Source organism: Aspergillus aculeatinus, assembly GCF_003184765.1.
Source record: "Aspergillus aculeatinus CBS 121060 unplaced genomic scaffold BO66scaffold_11, whole genome shotgun sequence".
In the NCBI taxonomy this organism is placed as follows: domain Eukaryota; kingdom Fungi; phylum Ascomycota; class Eurotiomycetes; order Eurotiales; family Aspergillaceae; genus Aspergillus; species Aspergillus aculeatinus.
Genome location: NW_020291480.1, coordinates 583,555 through 604,067, shown reverse-complemented (window position 1 = coordinate 604,067; position 20,513 = coordinate 583,555). Strand labels below are relative to the sequence as shown.

At 53.0% G+C, this 20,513-nt stretch overlaps 3 protein-coding genes across 3 annotated transcripts; all 3 read left to right on the top strand.

Moving 5' to 3' along the window:
• The first annotated feature begins 115 nt into the window (after positions 1-115).
• On the top strand, positions 116-10,166 carry BO66DRAFT_446812 (putative fermentation associated protein (Csf1)). The gene is made up of 3 exons (XM_025651691.1): positions 116-388; positions 441-476; positions 532-10,166. Exons 1-3 carry the CDS (start codon positions 333-335, stop codon positions 10,031-10,033), a joined length of 9,594 nt encoding a protein of 3,197 aa, XP_025506476.1. The 5' UTR covers positions 116-332; the 3' UTR covers positions 10,034-10,166.
• Positions 10,167-11,815: 1,649 nt separating this feature from the next.
• BO66DRAFT_389940 (elongation factor 2) lies at positions 11,816-14,874 on the top strand. The gene is made up of 5 exons (XM_025646893.1): positions 11,816-11,887; positions 12,020-12,035; positions 12,139-12,196; positions 12,268-14,687; positions 14,743-14,874. The coding sequence occupies exons 1-5, from the start codon at positions 11,880-11,882 to the stop codon at positions 14,758-14,760; spliced, it is 2,520 nt and encodes an 839-aa protein (XP_025506475.1). The 5' UTR covers positions 11,816-11,879; the 3' UTR covers positions 14,761-14,874.
• Positions 14,875-15,251: 377 nt separating this feature from the next.
• On the top strand, positions 15,252-18,548 carry BO66DRAFT_469571 (CCCH zinc finger and RRM domain protein). The gene is made up of 5 exons (XM_025652736.1): positions 15,252-15,558; positions 15,683-15,801; positions 15,920-16,642; positions 16,702-17,786; positions 17,857-18,548. The coding sequence occupies exons 1-5, from the start codon at positions 15,494-15,496 to the stop codon at positions 18,211-18,213; spliced, it is 2,349 nt and encodes a 782-aa protein (XP_025506474.1). The 5' UTR covers positions 15,252-15,493; the 3' UTR covers positions 18,214-18,548.
• The last annotated feature ends 1,965 nt before the right edge of the window (positions 18,549-20,513 follow it).

The following is a 20,513-nucleotide window of genomic DNA, read 5'->3' as shown; positions in this document are numbered from 1 at the left end:
CCCCTCTAGCCCACTTCGGGCCAAGCTCCCTCCCTCCTGCCCCCTACGTACAGTACACTTCGATTACTACTCCGTTCATGACAAGCAGTACATTCAATCCAACTACCTTAATGAACGTCATATCACTTATTATCCTCCTCCGTGCCAGGATTCGCAGTTGCTAAATCTTCCCGCACTTCAAGGCAGTCTTTCAGCGCTTCTCCGTCCATGGACATCTAGCTTGAATCCTTCTTGTCCCTGCTTGGACTCTTCCGCGGGCGCATCGCATCGCATTGCCTGTTTTGCGGCGTCACCATGTCCGCTGCTGGTGAACGTTTTTGGTGACTGCGAATATGGCCGGCACAAGCCTGACTTCTTTATCCCTGACCCCAGATCCAAGCTTCAATTGGTTAGTATCATCGATGCAGCAGACTTCTGCTTAACTAATGATAAACACATAGGTTCTTCCTCCTGGAACTAATTGTCTCCTGTATTCTGTGAGTGTCCGACGCGTGCGATCGTGGAGAACGGGCTACTAATCGCTTCGCCAAGCGTGCTCTTCTTCCTGCTCTACTTCAATCGACTGTTTGCAACCCTCGTGTCCTACGGAGTCCGCGCATATACCTGGCATTATTACCGCGCCTATGTCGATATTCGAGCCCTGCAGATCTCACCCTTGGGCGGGAGGATTTTCTTCAAAGGCATCCGATACCACGGCGTGAACGAGACTATCTTTGTACACGGAGGGTTTATCACATGGCACTACTGGAAACGTACCGTGAGACGGACAGACGTGGCGGGCCTGGATTGCAATGATGGAGCAGCGAAAAGAGAACATGACACCGGGGTCGCGGGCGATGCCGATAGCAGGAAAGCGGACAGCGGGGAACAAGGCGGACCGAAGAATGCGGATTCTCTTCCTTGTCGCATCACAGCAAAGGTCTATGGTCTTGAGTGGTTCGTATACAACCGGGCTCCTGCTTACGAGGGCATACTGGCGGGATTCGATCCATCGAATTCGTCTTCTTCGGCTACCAAACCACAATATCCTGAGAGCGATGCGCTGGATCCGCGCTTAAAGGAAGGGAATCTGGATTCATCTGTGGCCGGATCTGCTCGCGCCGAAAGTCAAGGGAGGCCAGCTACAGCTGGATCGCAGGACGCGGCTGGGTCCGAGCAGGAACTGGGGGATGGCATAGTAAGGTTCCTACGACTTTTGCCGATAAGGTTGGAATGTGACAAGGGTGCCATTGTCATGGGAAATGAGAACACGAGATCGGTTTTGACGACCACTTTCGACAGTGCTACTGGTTTGATCGAGGCCTGCAATGCTGGGGCGCTCGACCTGTACCGACAGATGTTTTCCTTCAATTTCAGCCATCCGGTAATTCAGATGCGCCCAAATCCAGATTTCAAGCAGAACCAGCTGGCCGCTGCAAAGAGTCTTGGGTCAGCCGAAGAGGATCAAGCTGGAATGAAGCGCAAGCGAAATCCTATCTTCAACTACAGATTTCAGAAACGACGAGTCTGGCACAGTATCCGTGATCTGATACCTTACTTTCAAACGTCGGTAGAATCATTTCATGTGCATCAGAAGCATGCCGATTCCGGACCTAGAAATTCAATCGATCTGGGCAATGATACGCGCTGGGTTGGACTTTCCCGATACCTGGACGAAAGCGCGCAGGATGACCACGAGGAGTGGAGCCCCGTTGAGTATGGTCGATTCTCGACAATTCTTGACAGTCCTGGAATGTCCGTGGCTTACTACTGGGATGTTCCGGGGTGTGTCAAGACCTTTCCACCATCGGAAACTTCATCGCTGCCGGATGCGACGTGGAGAATCAACGGAGCCCCGCCTCCGGAATGGGGCATAGATGTCAAGATCAATGGTGGCACTATCAACTATGGTCCCTGGGCCGATAGGGAACGACTTGGTCTGCAAAATGTGTTTTTCCCCAATGCGTTTCGGAGCTCGGAGCCGTCCGAGCCTCTGGATCCCGGAGAGACAAGAAAGACCACAGTGTTTACCTTAAGAGTCGAGATCAATGATGAGCTCACACTGCGAATTCCTACTAGGGAGCCATCGAAAGACTGGCAATGGAAAGGTCGTGCTGATACCATAAGAGGTGTCTCGAAGTTAAAGAAACAGAATAGTAGGAGGCAGTCGCGTGGCGCAGAAGGAGAAAAAGGTCATATCGGTCCAGATAGACGACCTTTTGGGTGGTTGTCGCTTCGTGTGGCTGGTGACTCGACGATCCGCTACAGCATGGATATGTTAGCTTCTATATCAGGATTTCAGAGCCGGCTCGATCTTGACCTCCGAGAGACCAAGCTGATGTCCAGTGTCAATCACGCGTTACTGTGGCAGTGTCCAAGGCAACTGATCGCTTGCGACCTGTCCGTTCCTCTCTCCTGGAATAGCATGCGTACCTGGAAATTTGATATCCATAGCGATGACATGGAGCTGTTCTTGCTACGAGATCACATCTTCCTTATCACTGACCTTGTTTCCGACTGGGCATCCGGGCCACCTCCGGAGTATAGCACATTTGTCCCCTTTATCTATAAGATGAACCTATCTTTCTCGAATTTCCAGTTGTTCCTGAATGTTAATGATATGAACATAGTCAACAATCCGTCTGACTTGGATGACAACCGCACATTGGCCATCAAGGGCAAGAAGATGACCTCGAACATCACCATCCCCTTGAATAAGTATAGGCCTGAGGAAAATGCTATCTCCTTCGATGTCACCCTCGGGAATGCTGGTATTGACTACTTGACCCCTGTATGGGATACTATGCATGCTTTTTTAGCGAACAAGTCCACTGCTGCGCTCGAGAAGCTGACCATTGACGGCGTCTACAACTATTACCTTACTACATCTCCCGACTTGGTGGATACACTGGTTCTAAACATTGACGGCTTTTCTCCCAAACTCTACCTCTTCGGGTTTCTGATTCGGTCTTTCATGACCATCAAAGAGAATTATTTCGGCGAGGAGATGCACTTCAAGACGCTAGAGGAATATCAGGAGCTTGCCTACCCACAGGAAGACGCCGGAACCCAGCTTGGGGCTAACCCTCACAGGCAATCGAATGACCTAGACGTGATTGTGCACGTCACAGTCGATAACCCCTACGCTCTTCTTCCGGAGAACATCTATGATCAATCGAACTGCATAAAGCTCACCGCTGCGTCATTGGAGGCAGATTTGCGATTCACAAACTATTATATGGATTTGCATTTCTCCATTGCCCCGCTAAAGGCAGCCTTGGAATCAAGCAGATCTACGAGCCCGCCTACCGTATCAGACACGCAGCTGTTCATTGACGGCGTGTCTGTTTATGGCCATCGTTTGTTTGGTCTTCCCCCTGCGGAGCCAACGTATGTTTGCAACTGGGACTTCGATATTGGCCGTATCATCGGAGAATGCTCGACAAATTTCCTTAGCTGCTTGACAGGAGCGCTCAAGAGCTTCGATTTTTCATTCGACAATGAAGAGAACGCCCTTCCGTTGTTGAATCCGTTGCAGCTCCATGATGTTACTTTTCTACGAGCTAAGGTTGAGGCCGTTCATATCTCCATCCTCCTGGAAAGGGCAGCTCTGGTCCTAAGTACTGGTCTCGTGACAACGAAGTTTAATGACTGGGCGAACACGAGGTTTTCAAAGCGCATGAGCCTACTTGCCCCTGATCTCTCGGTTGCTGCCATTGACTACAATTCTATGGGGTCATCTGGAAGCTTGCCCGGTGAAACTATTACCCCTCTTGCTCTCCTCGAGTCCACTTTGAACCTCAGAATGGTGCAGCAGAAAGCAGATGCCAACGGAAGTCGCAAACTACAACAGGAACATGTTAAGCTTCATGATCAAAGAACACAACGTACCCCTTGGCTAATTTTTGACTGGGAAGACATTGAGCCTCGCTCACTACAGGTGGCTGGTGATGACTTGTCTTCACCTACAATTGCCATACCTACCATGCCCGAGCCAGTCAGCAAGTACCGTAGTGTTGCCGGTAGCTCATCCTCATTGCGCCGATTTTCGACAACAGGAAGCAATCGCAGCTTCAGGAGCTTTTTCGTATCGTCGGAGGTATCGAGTGTGAAGAGCGGCCGCAGAAGGCAACCCTACAGCTCTAATCATGTGGCATACCCTCTCGCAGACAGAAAGAAGCCAAACTCTTCTCAATCAACAGTCCACGGCAGGGATGTTAATCGGCAACGCGCTGGCCAAGACTGCTCCGAGGCTGCTCCAGTCGGAAACAGCGATGCGTCAAGCCCCTGGTCTATGCCTACGTTTTCCTTTCACAAGATAACATTGGATACCGCCCAATTACCTCAACGACCAGCTTCGCGGGCTAACTCGGTACAAAGTGACTATGCTGATGTCAAGCTTGGTCATCCCTTCTCCCCCGAAAGTGATGGAACGACTCACACAAATCTCGCTATAGAGTTGCCACTCGGTATCAGGAGCTTTTGCTCTCCCGAGTTTCTTCACATCGTGTCTGCATTGGTTGAGAATCTGCAGCCGAATCACCCTAGCGATATCATTGACTCTCTCCAGAAGAATATCATTTCAGACATCGTGGCATACGAAAAATCGATGAAAAGCCCGCGGAAATGCACCAGCATTGCTATTAGGGCCCCTTACTTGCTTGTCAAATTAGCGAATCCCGGCTCTGGTGTCACTGACGGATTTAGCTTCCGAGATGAGTATAGCATAGTGGTCTCGCATCTGAAAGCAGAAATTAGGACCAAGACCCAGAGGCGAAAGGGAGACCTTGTCGCAGGAGTAGATAAGAGCTCCACTGTACATGCAGCTGCAGACGGCCTTTCGGTCTCGGTGCAAGGCTGTCGCGCCGATGCTTACCAGGAGAAGGCCGAACTGAGCTGTGTCCTTGGCGACATAAACTTCTGGCTCGTGACAGGATCTATACAAAGGTCCAACTTCCAAGTCAGATCTTTCGAGACTGTGACTTCAACCAAATCTGTGGAGCACCTTGCTTCCCTGGTCCGCAGAACCACGACTATGATCGACTCCATCGCATCATCTTTCAAGCATAGCCTCTCTATTGGCGAGAGGCGATTGTGTTACCTCGTCTATTTTCTCACCCAACAGGCAGCCAATATTCCTGATCCCTCTTTTCTCGTACGTATTTCATATGTGCTGAGAGTTGCGCGAAACCATTTACGGCAGCATGATTCATGGAAGATCATCTCTCGTCTACGCAATGTGTATAAGCACTTGCCACCCGCTCAAGCGTCTAAATTGATTGACAAATGCTTGTATGGAGATTTTGAGCTTCCATCCAACGCTAAAGACCTGGTGTTGTCAAGCTTCGACCAATGGCGAGCCTGGGATTTGGCGCACGTCGAGAAGAGCTACGTGATGAGAAGCGTGTGGAATAGTTCTGAGTCTGATACCACAGACACAGCGGCTTCTATGCTCTTCTCTTCGACAGTGAAACTTTTCCGTGTCTCCATTGATCCTGGCCCAAGGGAAAGTGATTTTAGAGTACAGGATCTAGCAACTGCTGTCTCGCTGAACGTTCCGAACGATAGCCTCTCGGCTGAAGATAAAGACCACAAGGATCTAATTATTGTGCAATCCTACTGCTCGTCTTCTGGCCTCCGCTTGCGGTGGGAGATCCTCGACCTTGTGGAAGGGGTCCTGAAAACCATGTCTACAGTGACACTTGAGTCCGCACCACCGGTACCGAAGCACGAAAACAGCCCAAAGAAACCCATCGAGCTCCAGCTTGTTCTTGGGGCTGACCTGGGCTCGATCACGCTTGATGGTATCAACGTCAAGCTAGCGCTGGCTGGGAAATCGCTCAGAAGCTCGCTCGTTCATAAGTTTCCGAGCTCCGGGGTTACTGAGATGACAAGCTTCTTGTGGAGTGCTAGCGCCTGCTACTCTGAGATATCCAGCAACTCGAAAGTACTGATGATGTGGAAACTTTCGGACCCTCATATATATGGCTCTCGAGTGTCCGAGGAAAACGAAATTGGATTGAATAACGAATGGATGGTCGCGGCGTCCTGCAAAAAGCTTCGCTACAACATGAAAGAGGACCCGCTCAGCCTTGCACACATAGCTGATCGACTCATAGAGGATGAGGTTCGATTCGTTTATGAGCTTATCAACAGCGTGGAGTTCCCGGCACACCAGCAGGGCCCTGTAGCCCCCACGAAGCCGGTCCGCAACATATTCCATGTCGCTGTATTTCTGGACGACTACCGGTTGAGTTTCTGTGTTCTACCATCGCTGACTTATATCATCTCTGGCGAGGTGGCGCGAACCTCGATAACGCCCAGACGAGGATCTAAGATGGAGATAGACTTTGATTTGAAGAGGAACCTTCATACTTTTCTATCCAATGAGGGCGGCCAATGGCACTCTCTCTCGGCACTCGAGATCCCTCCGATCAACGGCCGGATCATTGCTGATCTCTCGCCTGGCCGCACGGAGATGGAGGTGGACGTCACTATTGAGGTCATTCACCTCGAGGCCAGCGCCGTGCGGAGTCTTTTGGGCGCCCTGACAAGGCCAGAAGTTTCACATTTCATGGGCGATCTCAAACAGAATGTGGACACCTTACAGCTTCATCTTGACCATGTCCTTGCACTCAGAAAAGCGCCACCGCAGCGGAAGGACTCTTCAAGGGACCATATAATTCTCTGCAAAGCGCGCATGACCATGGCAGGAACCAAGATTCATGCGACAGCGCCAGCGCTCAACGGAAACCATTACTCGGCGGATCTAGACATCAGATTGGGGATGGTGCGCCTACGCCTGGACAACGGCTTGGAGGCCGGACACCCGATGGAATATCCCGAGTTCCACGTCGACTCCTCTAATATAAGCTTGGATCTGAAGAAACAAGATGTATCAAGAAGCCGATCCTACTGCAGCTTTGTTGTTGACGCCAAACTTCAAGGAACATCTATGCAGCGTAACAATGGCGAGATGAGGCGGGTGCTACATTTAAGCAGCACGAAATTCGGTGTCGATCTATTCCCTGAAAGCGCTGCGCTGCTAGTTGACTTGGCTGCCCATCTCCAAGAGCGCATAAAAACCTTGGACCTCTCCCATGAAGTGAAACGATTTAAGAAGCTACGGCGTCGGGGGCATGCAGAACCGGAACGCAAGTCCTTGGAAGTTCCTCGGATACAGGTAGACGATGCCAGCTCGTCCGATGAACTCTTCAATGCCATTTATTCCTTGGACTTTCATAATATTCAGCTTGGATGGAACATGATGACGATGTCTTCCGCAATACCAGAAAACAAATTGGCTGATTTGGTATTCTCTATCAAACGGGTTGAGCTGTCAAACAAGAAGACCAATGCTGCCAAGCTCCGGATCGAAGACATGCAGTTACAGATGGTACCGGTCCATGGTAACCGGCAGAAGCGCTCACTCAACTCGGCCCTTTTGCCGGAACTGGTCTTCAACGTTGCGTACGCTTCCGTGGGCAAGGAAGTTCGATTGGCCTTTCAGGCTGCTGGAAAGTCGTTGGATCTGCGAGCTACCTCGGAGTTCATACTTCCGGCCAGCATGATACGTGATTCGATTGCCTCTGCTGTCCGGACCATAAGGGAGGCCAATAACATCCTGGTTTCGAAGCCATCCGGAGATAGCGTGAAACTCCGTCCCATCTTTGGAAACAAACGCTTCCGCTCTGTGCTAATTGACGTTGACTTCGCTGGAGCCACTGTATCCCTGCAAGGGAGACATACAGAGGATCAACAGACAATGCTGACTGCAAGTCTGAAGGGAAACCAGCTTCCACAGTCAGGATATGGTCAATATGTTCATGGAGATGGCATAGCCACGGCGACTTTCAAGGCCCCAGGAGTGGCATTGAAAGTGCTATTCGAGGACAATGGCCGTGAAGATCCGGCTCTTAACGCGGAATTAAAAGTCGATGCCTCCACGAATGTGCTTTATCCTAGCCTCGTTCCTTTGATCAAGCAGGTAACAACCACTGTCAAAGAGGTCATGGGAGATCACCCAAGGGCCAGACGACCTTCGAATGCGGTCATGCTACAGTCGCAGAAGCTGATGTCAGAAACCCCACTTGCAAATACAGATCCGGGATCAATTCTTGGCCGTTGCAAGTTGAATGTTGGGATCTTGATTTGTAGGCAAGAGTTCAGCTTGAGCTGCCAACCCATAGCTCGTGTGGCAGCCACCACGCAATTTGACAGCGTCTATGTTACGATCAATACAGTGCAGTCGGACGAGCAGGAGCGGTTCCTAGCTCTTCTGGTGGCTTTCAATTCCTTACAAGCATCGGTGAAGCATGTCTACTCCAATGAATCGACTGCGAGCTTCGAAGTGAAGTCTATGGTCATGTCCATCATGAATAGCAAGCATCTGGGAAGTTCAAAAGGCATTTCAGCCGTTCTTCGAGTCAGTCCCATGAATGTCGCACTCAATGCAAAGCAGGTGCAGGATCTATTGCTATTTCGCGAGATTTGGTTCCCGTCCAACGATGAGATAAGTCCCGGGCCTGCTTTCCAGTCGCAATCGCAGGACACGCAAGCCTATATTGTACAGAGGTATCAACAGGTTGCAGCAACCCCTGCCTTCCCTTGGAATACCACGATCGCAATTGAGAAGCTGGAAATACAACTTGACTTGGGATCCACTCTGGGCAAGGCGCAATTTGCAATCAATGACCTCTGGTTGTCGACCAAGAAGACATCTGATTGGGAGCAAATCCTTTGCGTCAGCTTCCACACAGTGGGTATTGAGAGCAAAGGCCGGATGAGCGGGCTCGTCGAACTACAGACTTTCAAGATCCAGACCTCGATCAACTGGCCCCACGACCAGCAAGACAACAGAACCCCACTCATTCAAGCGTCCATATCCTTCAGCCAGCTGGACGTGAAAGTCTCCTTTGATTATCAACCGTTCCTTATCACTCATATCTCTCGGTTCGCGTTCTTTATGTACAATGTTCGCCCTACTGCCGATGCGCCCAACGAGCGGCTTTTCAGTATCCTCGATGGAGATCAGGTGCAGGTGTTTTGCACCAGTATGACTGCCTCTCAAGCCTTGGCTCTCTTCCAGGCTTGGCAGCGACTCGTTCAAGATAAGCAAGCAGCGTATGAAGCATCTCTACAAGACATCGAGCGGTACCTGCGTCGGAAGACCTCCGTGTTTTCGGAGAAAACCGAGACAAGCTCACGGGAAATCTCCAAGCCCGCTAAGGAGGAAACGGAAGAAGCACCCATTTCACTGCATACCGGAGTGGTGGTTAGTATCAACGTGGTCACCATGGGCGTCTTCCCGCGCTCATTCTTTGACAATCACGTCTTCAAGCTGGAAGCACGGGATGCCCAGGCTCGGTTTGATGTGTCACTTGACCAGGGCAAGATCCATAGTGCACTGGGTCTGACCTTAGGTCAGCTGCGGGTTGCTCTGTCCAACGTTGTTCGTTCCGGTTCCATGGATGCAGACGAGCTTCTACTTGTCAGTGAAGTTGGCAATCGTGTCACTGGATCCCGAGGAGGCACGATCCTCAAGGTGCCGCGACTTGTAGCTCGGATGGAGACCTGGCAGGTGCCAGGATCCCACCAGATCGAATATATCTTCCAAAGCACGTTCGAAGGCAAGGTCGACGTCGGATGGAACTACTCCCGCATCAGTTTCATCCGGGACATGTGGGAATCGCACTCGCGCGCGTTGGCCTCCCGGCTCGGTAAGCCGCTGCCTCCGTCCGCGGTGCGCATCACAGGGGCGCTGAATGCCGATGGGGGCGGCGGGGGCGGCGGGGGCGACAAGAACGAGTCGCAGGAGAAGATCACGGCGGTGGTCAATGTGCCGCAGTCGAAGTATAGCTATGTGGCGTTGGAGACGCCGGTGATCGAGACGCCGCAACTGCGCGACATGGGCGAGGCTACTCCACCGCTGGAGTGGATTGGGCTTCAACGGGACAAGCTGCCCAACATTACTCATCAGATCATCATTGTTACCCTTCTGGAACTGGCGAAGGAGGTGGAGGATGCATATGCAAAGATCCTGGGGTCGTCGTGATGCCATGCAGCTTTTCCTTATGCTGGGATTTTATGTCGAGTCTGTGCGTGAACTGGTGTTGGTCTTACCTATCTGTGCTGGACCATTGGTTGCGGGGAGAAAGGACGTGCTTATTGGTATGTGCCGTTTGCTCAGTCAATCACTTTAGACTGTATATAGAACTTTTTTTTTATATCTCTAGCGTATAAGTAATGTATATACTATCTTAACAATAATTGGTGTTAATTTGTGAAGGAGAAGAGACGTCCCATCCGTTGACTTGGTGGCTATTGATAGAACGATTCATGATGCCTGAGGCACCAAAACAGATCGGAGGAAAGCGGCACAAGGTGGAAGACGCAGATTGTGGAACCACCGGCCGGGCAGGCTGTACAGTACGGTTGCTGTACGGAGGAGAACTGCTGCATCCAATGCATGTACTCCCCGCCATCCTTAACTCCGCCACCCAATTGTCGGCGAGGCGGTGAACATGGAGGGGGAAGTTCGCCTGTCAGCGACTCAATGCCCATGAGGGGCATTACCATACCATACCGTACACTACCTACTACCTAAAATTCCTGCTTCATCCGAACAATAATCGTTGCAATGAACTGACTTACAGTGCAGCAAGTCAGGATGATAATAATGATTGAATGCCTGAGTGGCAGAAGTACCTAGTGTGTCAACCACTCCCACTCGCCTGATACACGATGGAGATTTTCCCTTCGTGCTATACGTCAGACTAGCAGTCAGCGGCAAATCATCGAAGAGCTCCATCGGCCCAGCATCCACGGTCCAACCAGAGCAGACAGCTCCGAAATCATGATATCAACCCAAGCCTCCATCCAGGCTGGTTTTTCTTGCCACCACCCACCCCGGGAGAGAAGCATCCATTTTGTGTCCTGGACCTTTGGGTAGGTCGGGAGTTTAATTGTGTGAGAGTAAAAAGTGCAGTGCAGTGCAGAGCAGAGCACAAGAGCTGAGCTGAGCTGAGCTGAGCTGAGCTATGATAGCTCACGTAGCTGATTTGTAGAGGGGGAAATTGTAACCATGGTCTGCTTTGGTCCTTGCTATAGGAGAGACTCTATCTACTCGTACAATGTACAGTACTGTGGTAAGTCACGGGTAAGCAAGTATAGCCAGCCCGGCCCGTTCAAGCCTGTCAGGAGACGATAGACTATTTCGTACGGAGAAAATTGCCTGACTCCCTTCTCTATGTCATCAGAAATAACAATATCTCCTCTGACTCTTCAGTGAGTGCCTTCTAATGGTCCAACTCCATGGAATGGTGGAGGATATGGAGGATGATGATGACGGGGAGAGAGCGGGCACCCAAATGGGATATGGTATGGTAGGGGAATACTTTCTGTACAGTAGTACTATACAAATTACCAACCGGACAGTATTATTACCACCTCGTGGTGGGGAGCCACCACCCGTCACCACCCACGTTGCTCGGATCAAAACGGTCACAAAACGAGGGGCCGGGCAAGTACTACGAGACCAGCAGGAAAAAAAACGCACATCCCAGATTTGAAATCGGCCACAAAAAATCCCACCAGCAGAGAAAAAAAAATACTCTGCAAGCCCCACCAGCCGCCCTCTCGCTTTCCCTCCCTCTTCATTTCCCCTCTTTTCTCCTCCTCTTCCCTTTTCCCTCTCTTTTTCCTTTCCTCACCTTCCGCCGTGAAGCCATCATTCTCTCCCTCTGTTAAAGGAGTTTCTTCGCACATAGGTCCTTTTTGTCCTATTATTCACAGGTCGAGCTAGCTCTCGATCGTGACCCTTGTGTGTCGTTTCTTCTTTTCCCTTTTCCCTCTCATATTCAACCCCGCCTCTACGGCCTTGATCTGAAAAATCAGTCAAGATGGTTAAGTATGTTGTCCTGTTGCTGCTGCTGTCCACCTCCCCGTTCCCCGACATCGATCCCATCATGAGTGATCCGACTAAGGATGAGGATGGTTGTTATTTGAGATGAGAATACCATGCTAACAATGTCCCGTATAGCTTCACTATCGAAGAGGTCCGTTTAGACAAGACTCCCCCGCATCCGCTTGCATGATCCTATCTTGCAGTTGGGGAAAGATGATGGGAAAACTCTGTGCATGAGAACTAACCCCATGTAGATCCGCGGCCTGATGGACCGTCCGACCAACATTCGGAACATGTCCGTCATTGCCCACGGTATGTATTGAACTCACCACCAAGTATCAATTGTTGGGAGTGAAATGCTGACAGACCTTCCCTTCTCTCAGTCGATCACGGAAAGTCCACCCTTTCCGATGCCCTGGTCCACCGTGCCGGTATTATCTCTGCCGCCAAGGCTGGTGAGGGTCGTTACATGGACACCCGTCCTGACGAGCAGGAGCGTGGTATCACCATCAAGTCCACTGCCATCTCCCTGTACGCCAAGTTCGATGATGAGGAGGACCTCAAGGAGATCCCCGGCTGCAACGGTGGCGAGTTCTTGATCAACTTGATCGATTCCCCCGGTCACGTTGATTTCTCCTCCGAAGTCACTGCCGCTCTCCGTGTCACTGACGGTGCCCTCGTCGTCGTCGACTGTGTCTCCGGTGTCTGTGTCCAGACCGAGACTGTCCTTCGTCAGGCCCTCACTGAGCGTATCAAGCCCGTCCTGATCATCAACAAGGTCGACCGCTCCATGCTCGAGCTTCAGATCTCCAAGGAGGACCTCTACCAGTCCTTCTCCCGTACCATTGAGTCCGTCAACGTCATCATCTCCACCTACCACGACCCTGCTCTTGGTGACGTCCAGGTCTACCCCGACCGCGGTACCGTTGCTTTCGGTTCCGGTCTCCACGGCTGGGCCTTCACTGTCCGCCAGTTCGCCGTCAAGTTCGCCCGCAAGTTCGGTGTCGACCGCAAGAAGATGCTTGAGCGTCTGTGGGGTGACAACTACTTCAACGCCAAGACCAAGAAGTGGACCAACAAGGCCCCCGAGGGTGGTGAGCGTGCCTTCAACCAGTTCATCTTGGACCCCATCTTCAAGATCTTCGCTGCCATCAACAACGACAAGAAGGACCAGATCCCCACTCTCCTCGAGAAGCTCGAGATCAAGCTCGCCAACGACGAGAAGGAGCTCCAGGGCAAGCAGCTCCTCAAGGCTGTCATGCGCAAGTTCCTTCCCGCCGCCGACGCCATGTTGGAGATGGTCTGTATCCACCTGCCTTCTCCCGTCCAGGCCCAGAAGTACCGTGCCGAGACCTTGTACGAGGGTCCCAAGGACGACGCTGCCTGCGTTGGTATCCGCGACTGTGACCCCAAGGCTCCTCTGATGCTGTACGTCTCCAAGATGGTGCCCACCTCCGATAAGGGTCGTTTCTACGCTTTCGGTCGTGTCTACTCCGGTACCGTCCGCTCCGGTCTCAAGGTCCGCATCCAGGGTCCCAACTACGTCCCTGGCCAGAAGACCGATCTCTTCATCAAGAGCATCCAGCGTACCATCCTGATGATGGGACGTTTCGTCGAGCCCATTGAGGATGTTCCTTGCGGTAACATCGTCGGTCTGGTCGGTGTTGACCAGTTCTTGCTCAAGTCGGGTACTCTTACCACCGATGAGACCGCCCACAACCTTAAGGTCATGAAGTTCTCCGTCTCTCCCGTCGTCCAGCGCTCCGTTGAGGTCAAGAACGCTCAGGATCTGCCCAAGCTGGTCGAGGGTCTCAAGCGTCTGTCCAAGTCCGACCCCTGTGTCCTGACCTACATCTCCGAGTCCGGTGAGCACGTCGTTGCCGGTGCTGGTGAGCTCCACCTCGAGATTTGCTTGAAGGATCTCGAGGAGGACCACGCTGGTGTTCCTCTCCGTATCTCCGACCCCGTTGTCCAGTACCGTGAGACCGTCAGCGGCACCTCCAGCATGACTGCCCTGTCCAAGTCCCCCAACAAGCACAACCGTCTCTACCTGACCGCCCAGCCCCTTGACGAGGAGGTCTCCCTCGCCATCGAGGCCGGCAAGATCAGCCCCCGTGACGATTTCAAGGCTCGTGCCCGTATCCTTGCTGACGAGCACGGCTGGGATGTCACCGATGCCCGTAAGATTTGGTGTTTCGGTCCCGACACCTCCGGTGCCAACTTGCTGGTTGACCAGACCAAGGCCGTCCAGTACCTCAACGAAATCAAGGATTCCGTCGTCTCCGGTTTCCAGTGGGCCACCCGTGAGGGTCCCGTTGCTGAGGAGCCCATGCGCTCCATCCGCTTCAACATCCTTGATGTTACTCTTCACGCTGATGCTATCCACCGTGGTGGTGGTCAGATCATCCCCACTGCTCGTCGTGTCCTGTATGCTGCTACCATGCTTGCCGACCCCGGTATCCTGGAGCCCATCTTCAACGTCGAGATCCAGGTTCCCGAGCAGGCCATGGGTGGTATCTACGGTGTCCTTACCCGCCGCCGTGGTCACGTCTACACCGAGGAGCAGCGCCCTGGTACTCCCCTCTTCAACGTCAAGGCCTACCTGCCCGTCAACGAGTCCTTCGGTTTCCCCGGAGAGCTCCGTCAGGCCACCGGTGGTCAGGCTTTCCCCCAGTCTGTCTTCGACCACTGGTCTGTCCTCCCTGGTGGATCTCCTCTTGACGCCACCACCAAGCCCGGTCAGATCGTTGCTGAGATGCGTAAGCGCAAGGGTCTCAAGGAGCAGGTTCCTGGCTACGAGAACGTAAGTTTCTTCTGTTCCATCATGATTTTGGATTTGATGCTAACACTGTCTGCAGTACTACGACAAGCTGTAAACACGTTCCAAGCAAGCCGACTAGGTTTCAAGTCTGTGATGGTTGGAATCCTATTATGAGATTGACGAACGCAATACCCTGTCTATGAGGGGGAAGGAAAATGAAAATGAGGTGAAACAGCTTAATGTCGTATGTGGATTGTCGAATACCTAGAAGTAGAATCCAGGTGTGCACGAGCATTGCTTTGGCTTTTTTATTACGTTTACGACTGCGAGAGCTTTTCCAATAGTTCAGTTGCTGTCCCATAGTTGGACATTAAAATATGAGATGGCAGTTCAAGTTCAATTTTGTGTTATTAGAACCCTCGTAGGTGTAGCTTCTGAAGTTGGCCTGCAGACTATGTGGAAGTCGATTTGTGCTGGTGCATGAAGTTTTTTCGTCAGAATTAAGCAACTGGCGGGATCTCGGAGGGCAGTCACGTGGTATTCTGTCATCCGCGTCGCTCGCGTTTCCCCGGCTTTTTCGAACCGCCAGGCTTTGTCGAATATTTATCGAGACCTTACTGCCAAGCCATGGTTTGATCTGTCGTTCGCATCGCTTTCGTCCCATCACTCTTGCAGTCGCTGGATAGTGTCCCTCCCTTGCAACCTCTTTTCGAGTTCCTCGGTTCCAACTCTCGGCGTCAAACGGCGAGGACGGACGCCTGCCTGTTTGATCGGCTCAAGACCTTCGAGCCACAAGCCTCTCTCTTTGGTGACAATCGGGCCCCGATCGCCCGACCCTACCCGACATCATGCAACTTACCGAGAACGAGGCAGCGGAGGTGAAGAAATGGGTTGTCAGGAAGCTGGAAGACATGTAAGTGTTGTCTCTGTCCGCAAAGAGGAACCGCCACGGCTTTGGGCGCCCAATCTGCCTTGTCCGCGCGCGCGCGCGTTCGCTTGAATTTACGCTCGAAGACTAACGTCTCGTCGCCTGCCAGCTCTGATGCCGATTCCGATGTACTTGCCGACTATGTTCTGGCGTTAATCAGGACCGATGCTCCCGATGAGGATATCCGGAAAGCTTCGGTGGATAACTTGGAGGATTTCCTTCGTGAACGTTAGTTTTTTTCTTCTTTTTTGCGCTACCGGATTTGGGATGAGATGGCATCACTGTATGACCGGTTGAATGGCTTCATCTTGCTGACGTTCCTCTGTTATCTTCGGGTAATGTACAGACACGGTGAATTTCGTCGACGAGCTCTTCGCGACCTTTGCTTCTAAACCGCAACCTGCTGCTGCTGCCCAACCGTCATATGCGCAGGGCCAGTCGCAGGATGCGCCCGCTCCTCAGGACCAGCAGCAGCAGCAGCAGCAGCAGCAGCAACAGCAACAACCGAGTGCATTCAATCCTCCGACCGGTCCTTCGAAGGGTCCCTTCGGAGCACAGCAGATGGGCAACAATTTCCCCGGACAAGCGCCGGGTGGTGATAACCAGCACAATTTCAACCGCAAGCGTACGTTCCAGGAGGGCTTTCAGATGGACGTGGACCGCGAAGAAGTCCCGCAGAATCGCAATTACAAGACTCCCCGCCGGGGACGTGGTGGTGGCCGAGGGGACTGGATGGGTGGCAGGGATGGTCGCGCAGGAGGGCCCGGGCAACAGCAACCACACACCTTCAACCCTCAAGCCCCGGGATTCGTCATGCCCCCCACGTTCCCGCCGTTCGATCAGAACGATCCCATGGCGGCGATGATGGCGCTACAGAGTATGGGTTTCCCCCAGATGCCGGGAATGCCGCCGATGCCGATGCCACCTGCGGGCGCTGGGCAGCAGCCGGGTGAGATGGTGCCGAAGAGCTCGGAGCGGTGTCCTTTCTACGAGACGCAGGGGATCTGCTACCTTGGGACTACGTGCCCGTACCAGCATGATACTGCGGGCGGGGCGTCCAAGACGGATGGTATGTATTTGACTTACCTTCTAAACGGCGTGTGTGACTTAGGACTGATTTTCTGGGAGGCGCAGAATACGATCCCAAGTCTTCGAGCATTGTTACGGACTACCAGAGACGATCGGATGGGCCGCCTATGCGGGGCGGGGACCGCGGTCGTGGCCGTGGCCGTGGCGGCGACAGAGGTGGATTTGGCGGCCGAGGACGTCGGTCCGAGTTCTCCTCTGCCGGTCCCAACGAGGACACTTCGATCACGACGATCGTCGTGGAGCAGATCCCCGATGACAAGCTCGATGAGGCGACGGTCCGGGAGTTCTTCTCGCAGTATGGCGAAATCGCGGACCTGTCGTTACAGCCACACCGGCGACTCGCGCTGATCACCTACGAGAACCACGCGGCGGCCAAGAGCGCCTGGTCCAGCCCGAAGGTGATCTTCGATAACCGGTTCGTCAAGGTCTACTGGCACAAGCCCAAGGGCGACCGGAATGGGGACTCCCGGCCTCACCATCACGCCGGCGCGGGTGGCGGCGAGTCGGAGGGCCCGGTTTTCAACCGGGAGGAGTTCGAGAAGCAGCAGGAAGAAGCCCAGCGCGCCCACGAGGAGAAACTCAAGAAACGCAAGGAAACCGAAGAGGCCAAGCAAGCCCTGGAACGACAGCGCGACGAGTTGCTTAAGAAGCAGCAGGAAGAGAGACAGCGACTGATGCAGAAACTCGGCGGCAGCGGCGCCGCCAGCAGCAGCAATGGCGACGCTACCGGCGGTGGCGGCGCGTCTCCCGACGGAGGAGACGGCCGGTCCCCGTCGGCGCAACCGGAGCATGTCAGTGAGCAGACCAAGCAGCTTCGGGCGCAGCTGGCCGCGCTGGAGGCCGAGGCCAAGAGCCTGGGGATCGATCCTGCTGGTGGTAGTGGTGGTGCTTCGGGGCCGGGCTACCGCGGTCGCGGCCGAGGCGGCTACGGCCGAGGTGGATTTGCCCCTCGTGGCCGAGGCGGCTACGATCCCTACTATCGGGGCGGTGGTGGCTACCGTGGTCGTGGTGGCATGGCCGGTCGTGGCGGTGTGCTCCGTCTGGATAACCGACCCAAGCGCGTGGCTGTCTCCGGGGTGGAGTTCAACTCCGAGAAGGACGAAGCCTTGCGACAGTTCTTGATTGTAAGTGTTCCTCCTCAAGCTGTGCCCCGTCATCCCATCTGGTCATTCTAGTTACTTACATCATATAAAGGGCGTCGGCGAATACTCCTCCATCGAACCCAACCCCGACCAGTCCGACTCCCTCATCGTGGCCTTCAAGGAACGCTACCAAGCCGAGAAGTTCATGTTTGGCCCTCGCGACATCCCGTCCGTCGGCCAGGTGGAACTCGCCTGGGTGCCCAATCCGCCCATCTCGTCGTCCTCTCTGCCTCAACCTGGCGGTGGTGGTGGCTCCGACACCAACAAGACCGGCTCGGACGAAGATACTTTGATGGACACCGCGCCGATTGCGCCGGGGGTGCCAGATCAGAGCTCCGGCCGGAAGGACGGGGGCCATGATGTGGACTACGATGTTGCGGAGATGGACGATAGCTGGGGGGTAGAATGATTTGACCGGTTGGTGTTTTGATAGGGTAGTCGATTTGAATTGATGTTCTTAGATGGGAGCATTTAGCTGAGCTGAGTTGATACTCTGGAATGTGGGTTCCGTTTTGGGGAGATAAAATATCAAGAGATTTGAGCCCTTTGTTTGAATGTGAACGGACGAATCTAGATGGGCGGTTGTGGCTTTTGCTGCAACCTGAGAGAATTGAGAGCCTTCTTCCAGGCCTCTATACCAGAGGCTGTGGCAATGCATATCCTGCTAGCTATATCGGACAAGTTTATGTATGATAGGGCAAGGATAACTGGTGTTTGGTAAGACATAACCTGTCTTATATGGTGGAGAAATTTACCATGTTAGGGCTATATATAAACTATCACAATGGACCTGAACAGTGACAGACTCTCCAAAGGCATCTTACCAACTTGCCTTTGGCAGTAAATACCAGGCCCCTCCATAGAACCTACTCAGGAGTCAGGCAATTTCCAGTCAATGTTCAGTCACCATGTAATCTAAGTAGTTGGACCCAAGCACATGCTTAGTCACAACAGGATAGTTATTTAACTAAATAGCCAGACCTAACTAACCAACTCACCAACTTACTATAAGGGTACTCCACGTGCCAATACCTACACAGGGTAGCTCTTCATTCACCTTCTTCTCCCTGATATCGAGTATACCCCCAGCTACCAGCGAATCTCCCACCTGCTCCCTGCGCAAAACCCTCTCTCGCCATGGCCCCCTTTATCCCACCCACCACCAGTTAAAACTGCTATCAACCCTCTATCAGCACGCAGGGACTGAATCCCCCCAAAGTCGCCGTCACATGCACCACCTCCCGGCCGCCTCCAATCTAGACCTGAACCCCGAGAGTAGATACCATCGACTCCGACTCCGCGAGACCGACGATCTCGTCACCGGATTCGACACCCTGCTACATCTCCTCCGTAACCCGGCCGCGGCGCAGGATGTGCGCCATCTAGAGGTGCATGGAACTCGCGAAGTTACAGATCGCGAGGACCCGGATTTCCAGAGGCCCCCGAGTGAGACGCGCACGCTGGCGGAAGCAGACTTACAGAACTTGGGGGCCGCTATCGCCAAAGCTGGATTCACTGAAGGCGCTGAGCCGCAGATGCTGCTGAATATCCTACTGCAAGACCCTGCAGGGAAAAAGCTGTCTGTGACACCCCAAATCCTTTCTCTCTTCCTTTTCCTTCAGACGTTGACTAAGTCATTGACCATTCACCAGACAATGCTCTACGTATAGCGGTCATATCGCATTCAAGCAAGCCCTTGCCGCACTCCTGATTGCCATCTCACCCAAGCTGGAGTCACTGGCCTTCTACCACATCGGCGAATACGACACCGCCGCTCCATATTTCTGTCTTGTGACTCTACTTCGTCGGGCAGGTCGGACCTGCATGACGCTCCCTTACCTCCAGAATCTCCGGAAAGTCACCTTCCTCCCCGACCACGACTCGCCCGACAACGACGGACTCCATTACATCCTCGAGTCGTATTACCACCGCATCAACCTCGTGCGGCGCCTGCCGGCGCTCACATCCGTCGCCTTCACGCTCGCGACATGGAACAACGAGGCTGGGATCCCCCCTCCCCCGAACTCTTCGAATTTCAGCGAGCTGTGCTTCACGCACTCCCTGATGCACGAGGCAGATCTATGCTGTCTCATTGATTCCGCCAAGGCATTGCGCAAGTTCACCTATACCATCGGCGGACGAAAGCTTCCGGAGGGCGGTAAGATAACGGTCAACGTGTCGCCGCTTTTCCGCAGTCTGTGGCGGCATCCTTTATCGTTGGTTGTACCGTACTCATATGTATATCCTAAAGCAAGTGTCGATGACTCGATGTCCTTAAGGTTCATTTAGTAGAAAGCTTCAGCCAATCAGCGTTCGTCAACTGTGGACAGGTCCTCATACTTCTGAAGTACCTACTGTATAGTATTGCGACGCGAACAAAGAACTGCCTAGACCCAAGATGTACTTAACTTGCTGAAAGCACCATCTAAACTGTCTTAGGCGATATACATCTCTCTCTGGCCAGAGACCTACGCAAGCGTCAGTCAGCATTTTACTTTGATCGTCAACAAATGGTTGGGAAGGATTCAATTCTACCTCACTCCTTTTCTCGTTGGGGCCAACCATGTCACCCATGCGCTTAGTCACGATCTCGATAGTCAACCCATCCTCCCGTCACGGGTACAGATATATAGATCAACAGATACCTCGGTTCACGACCAGCCACTAGGTATCATACCTACCAACCTATAAACATACATACCCATCAAG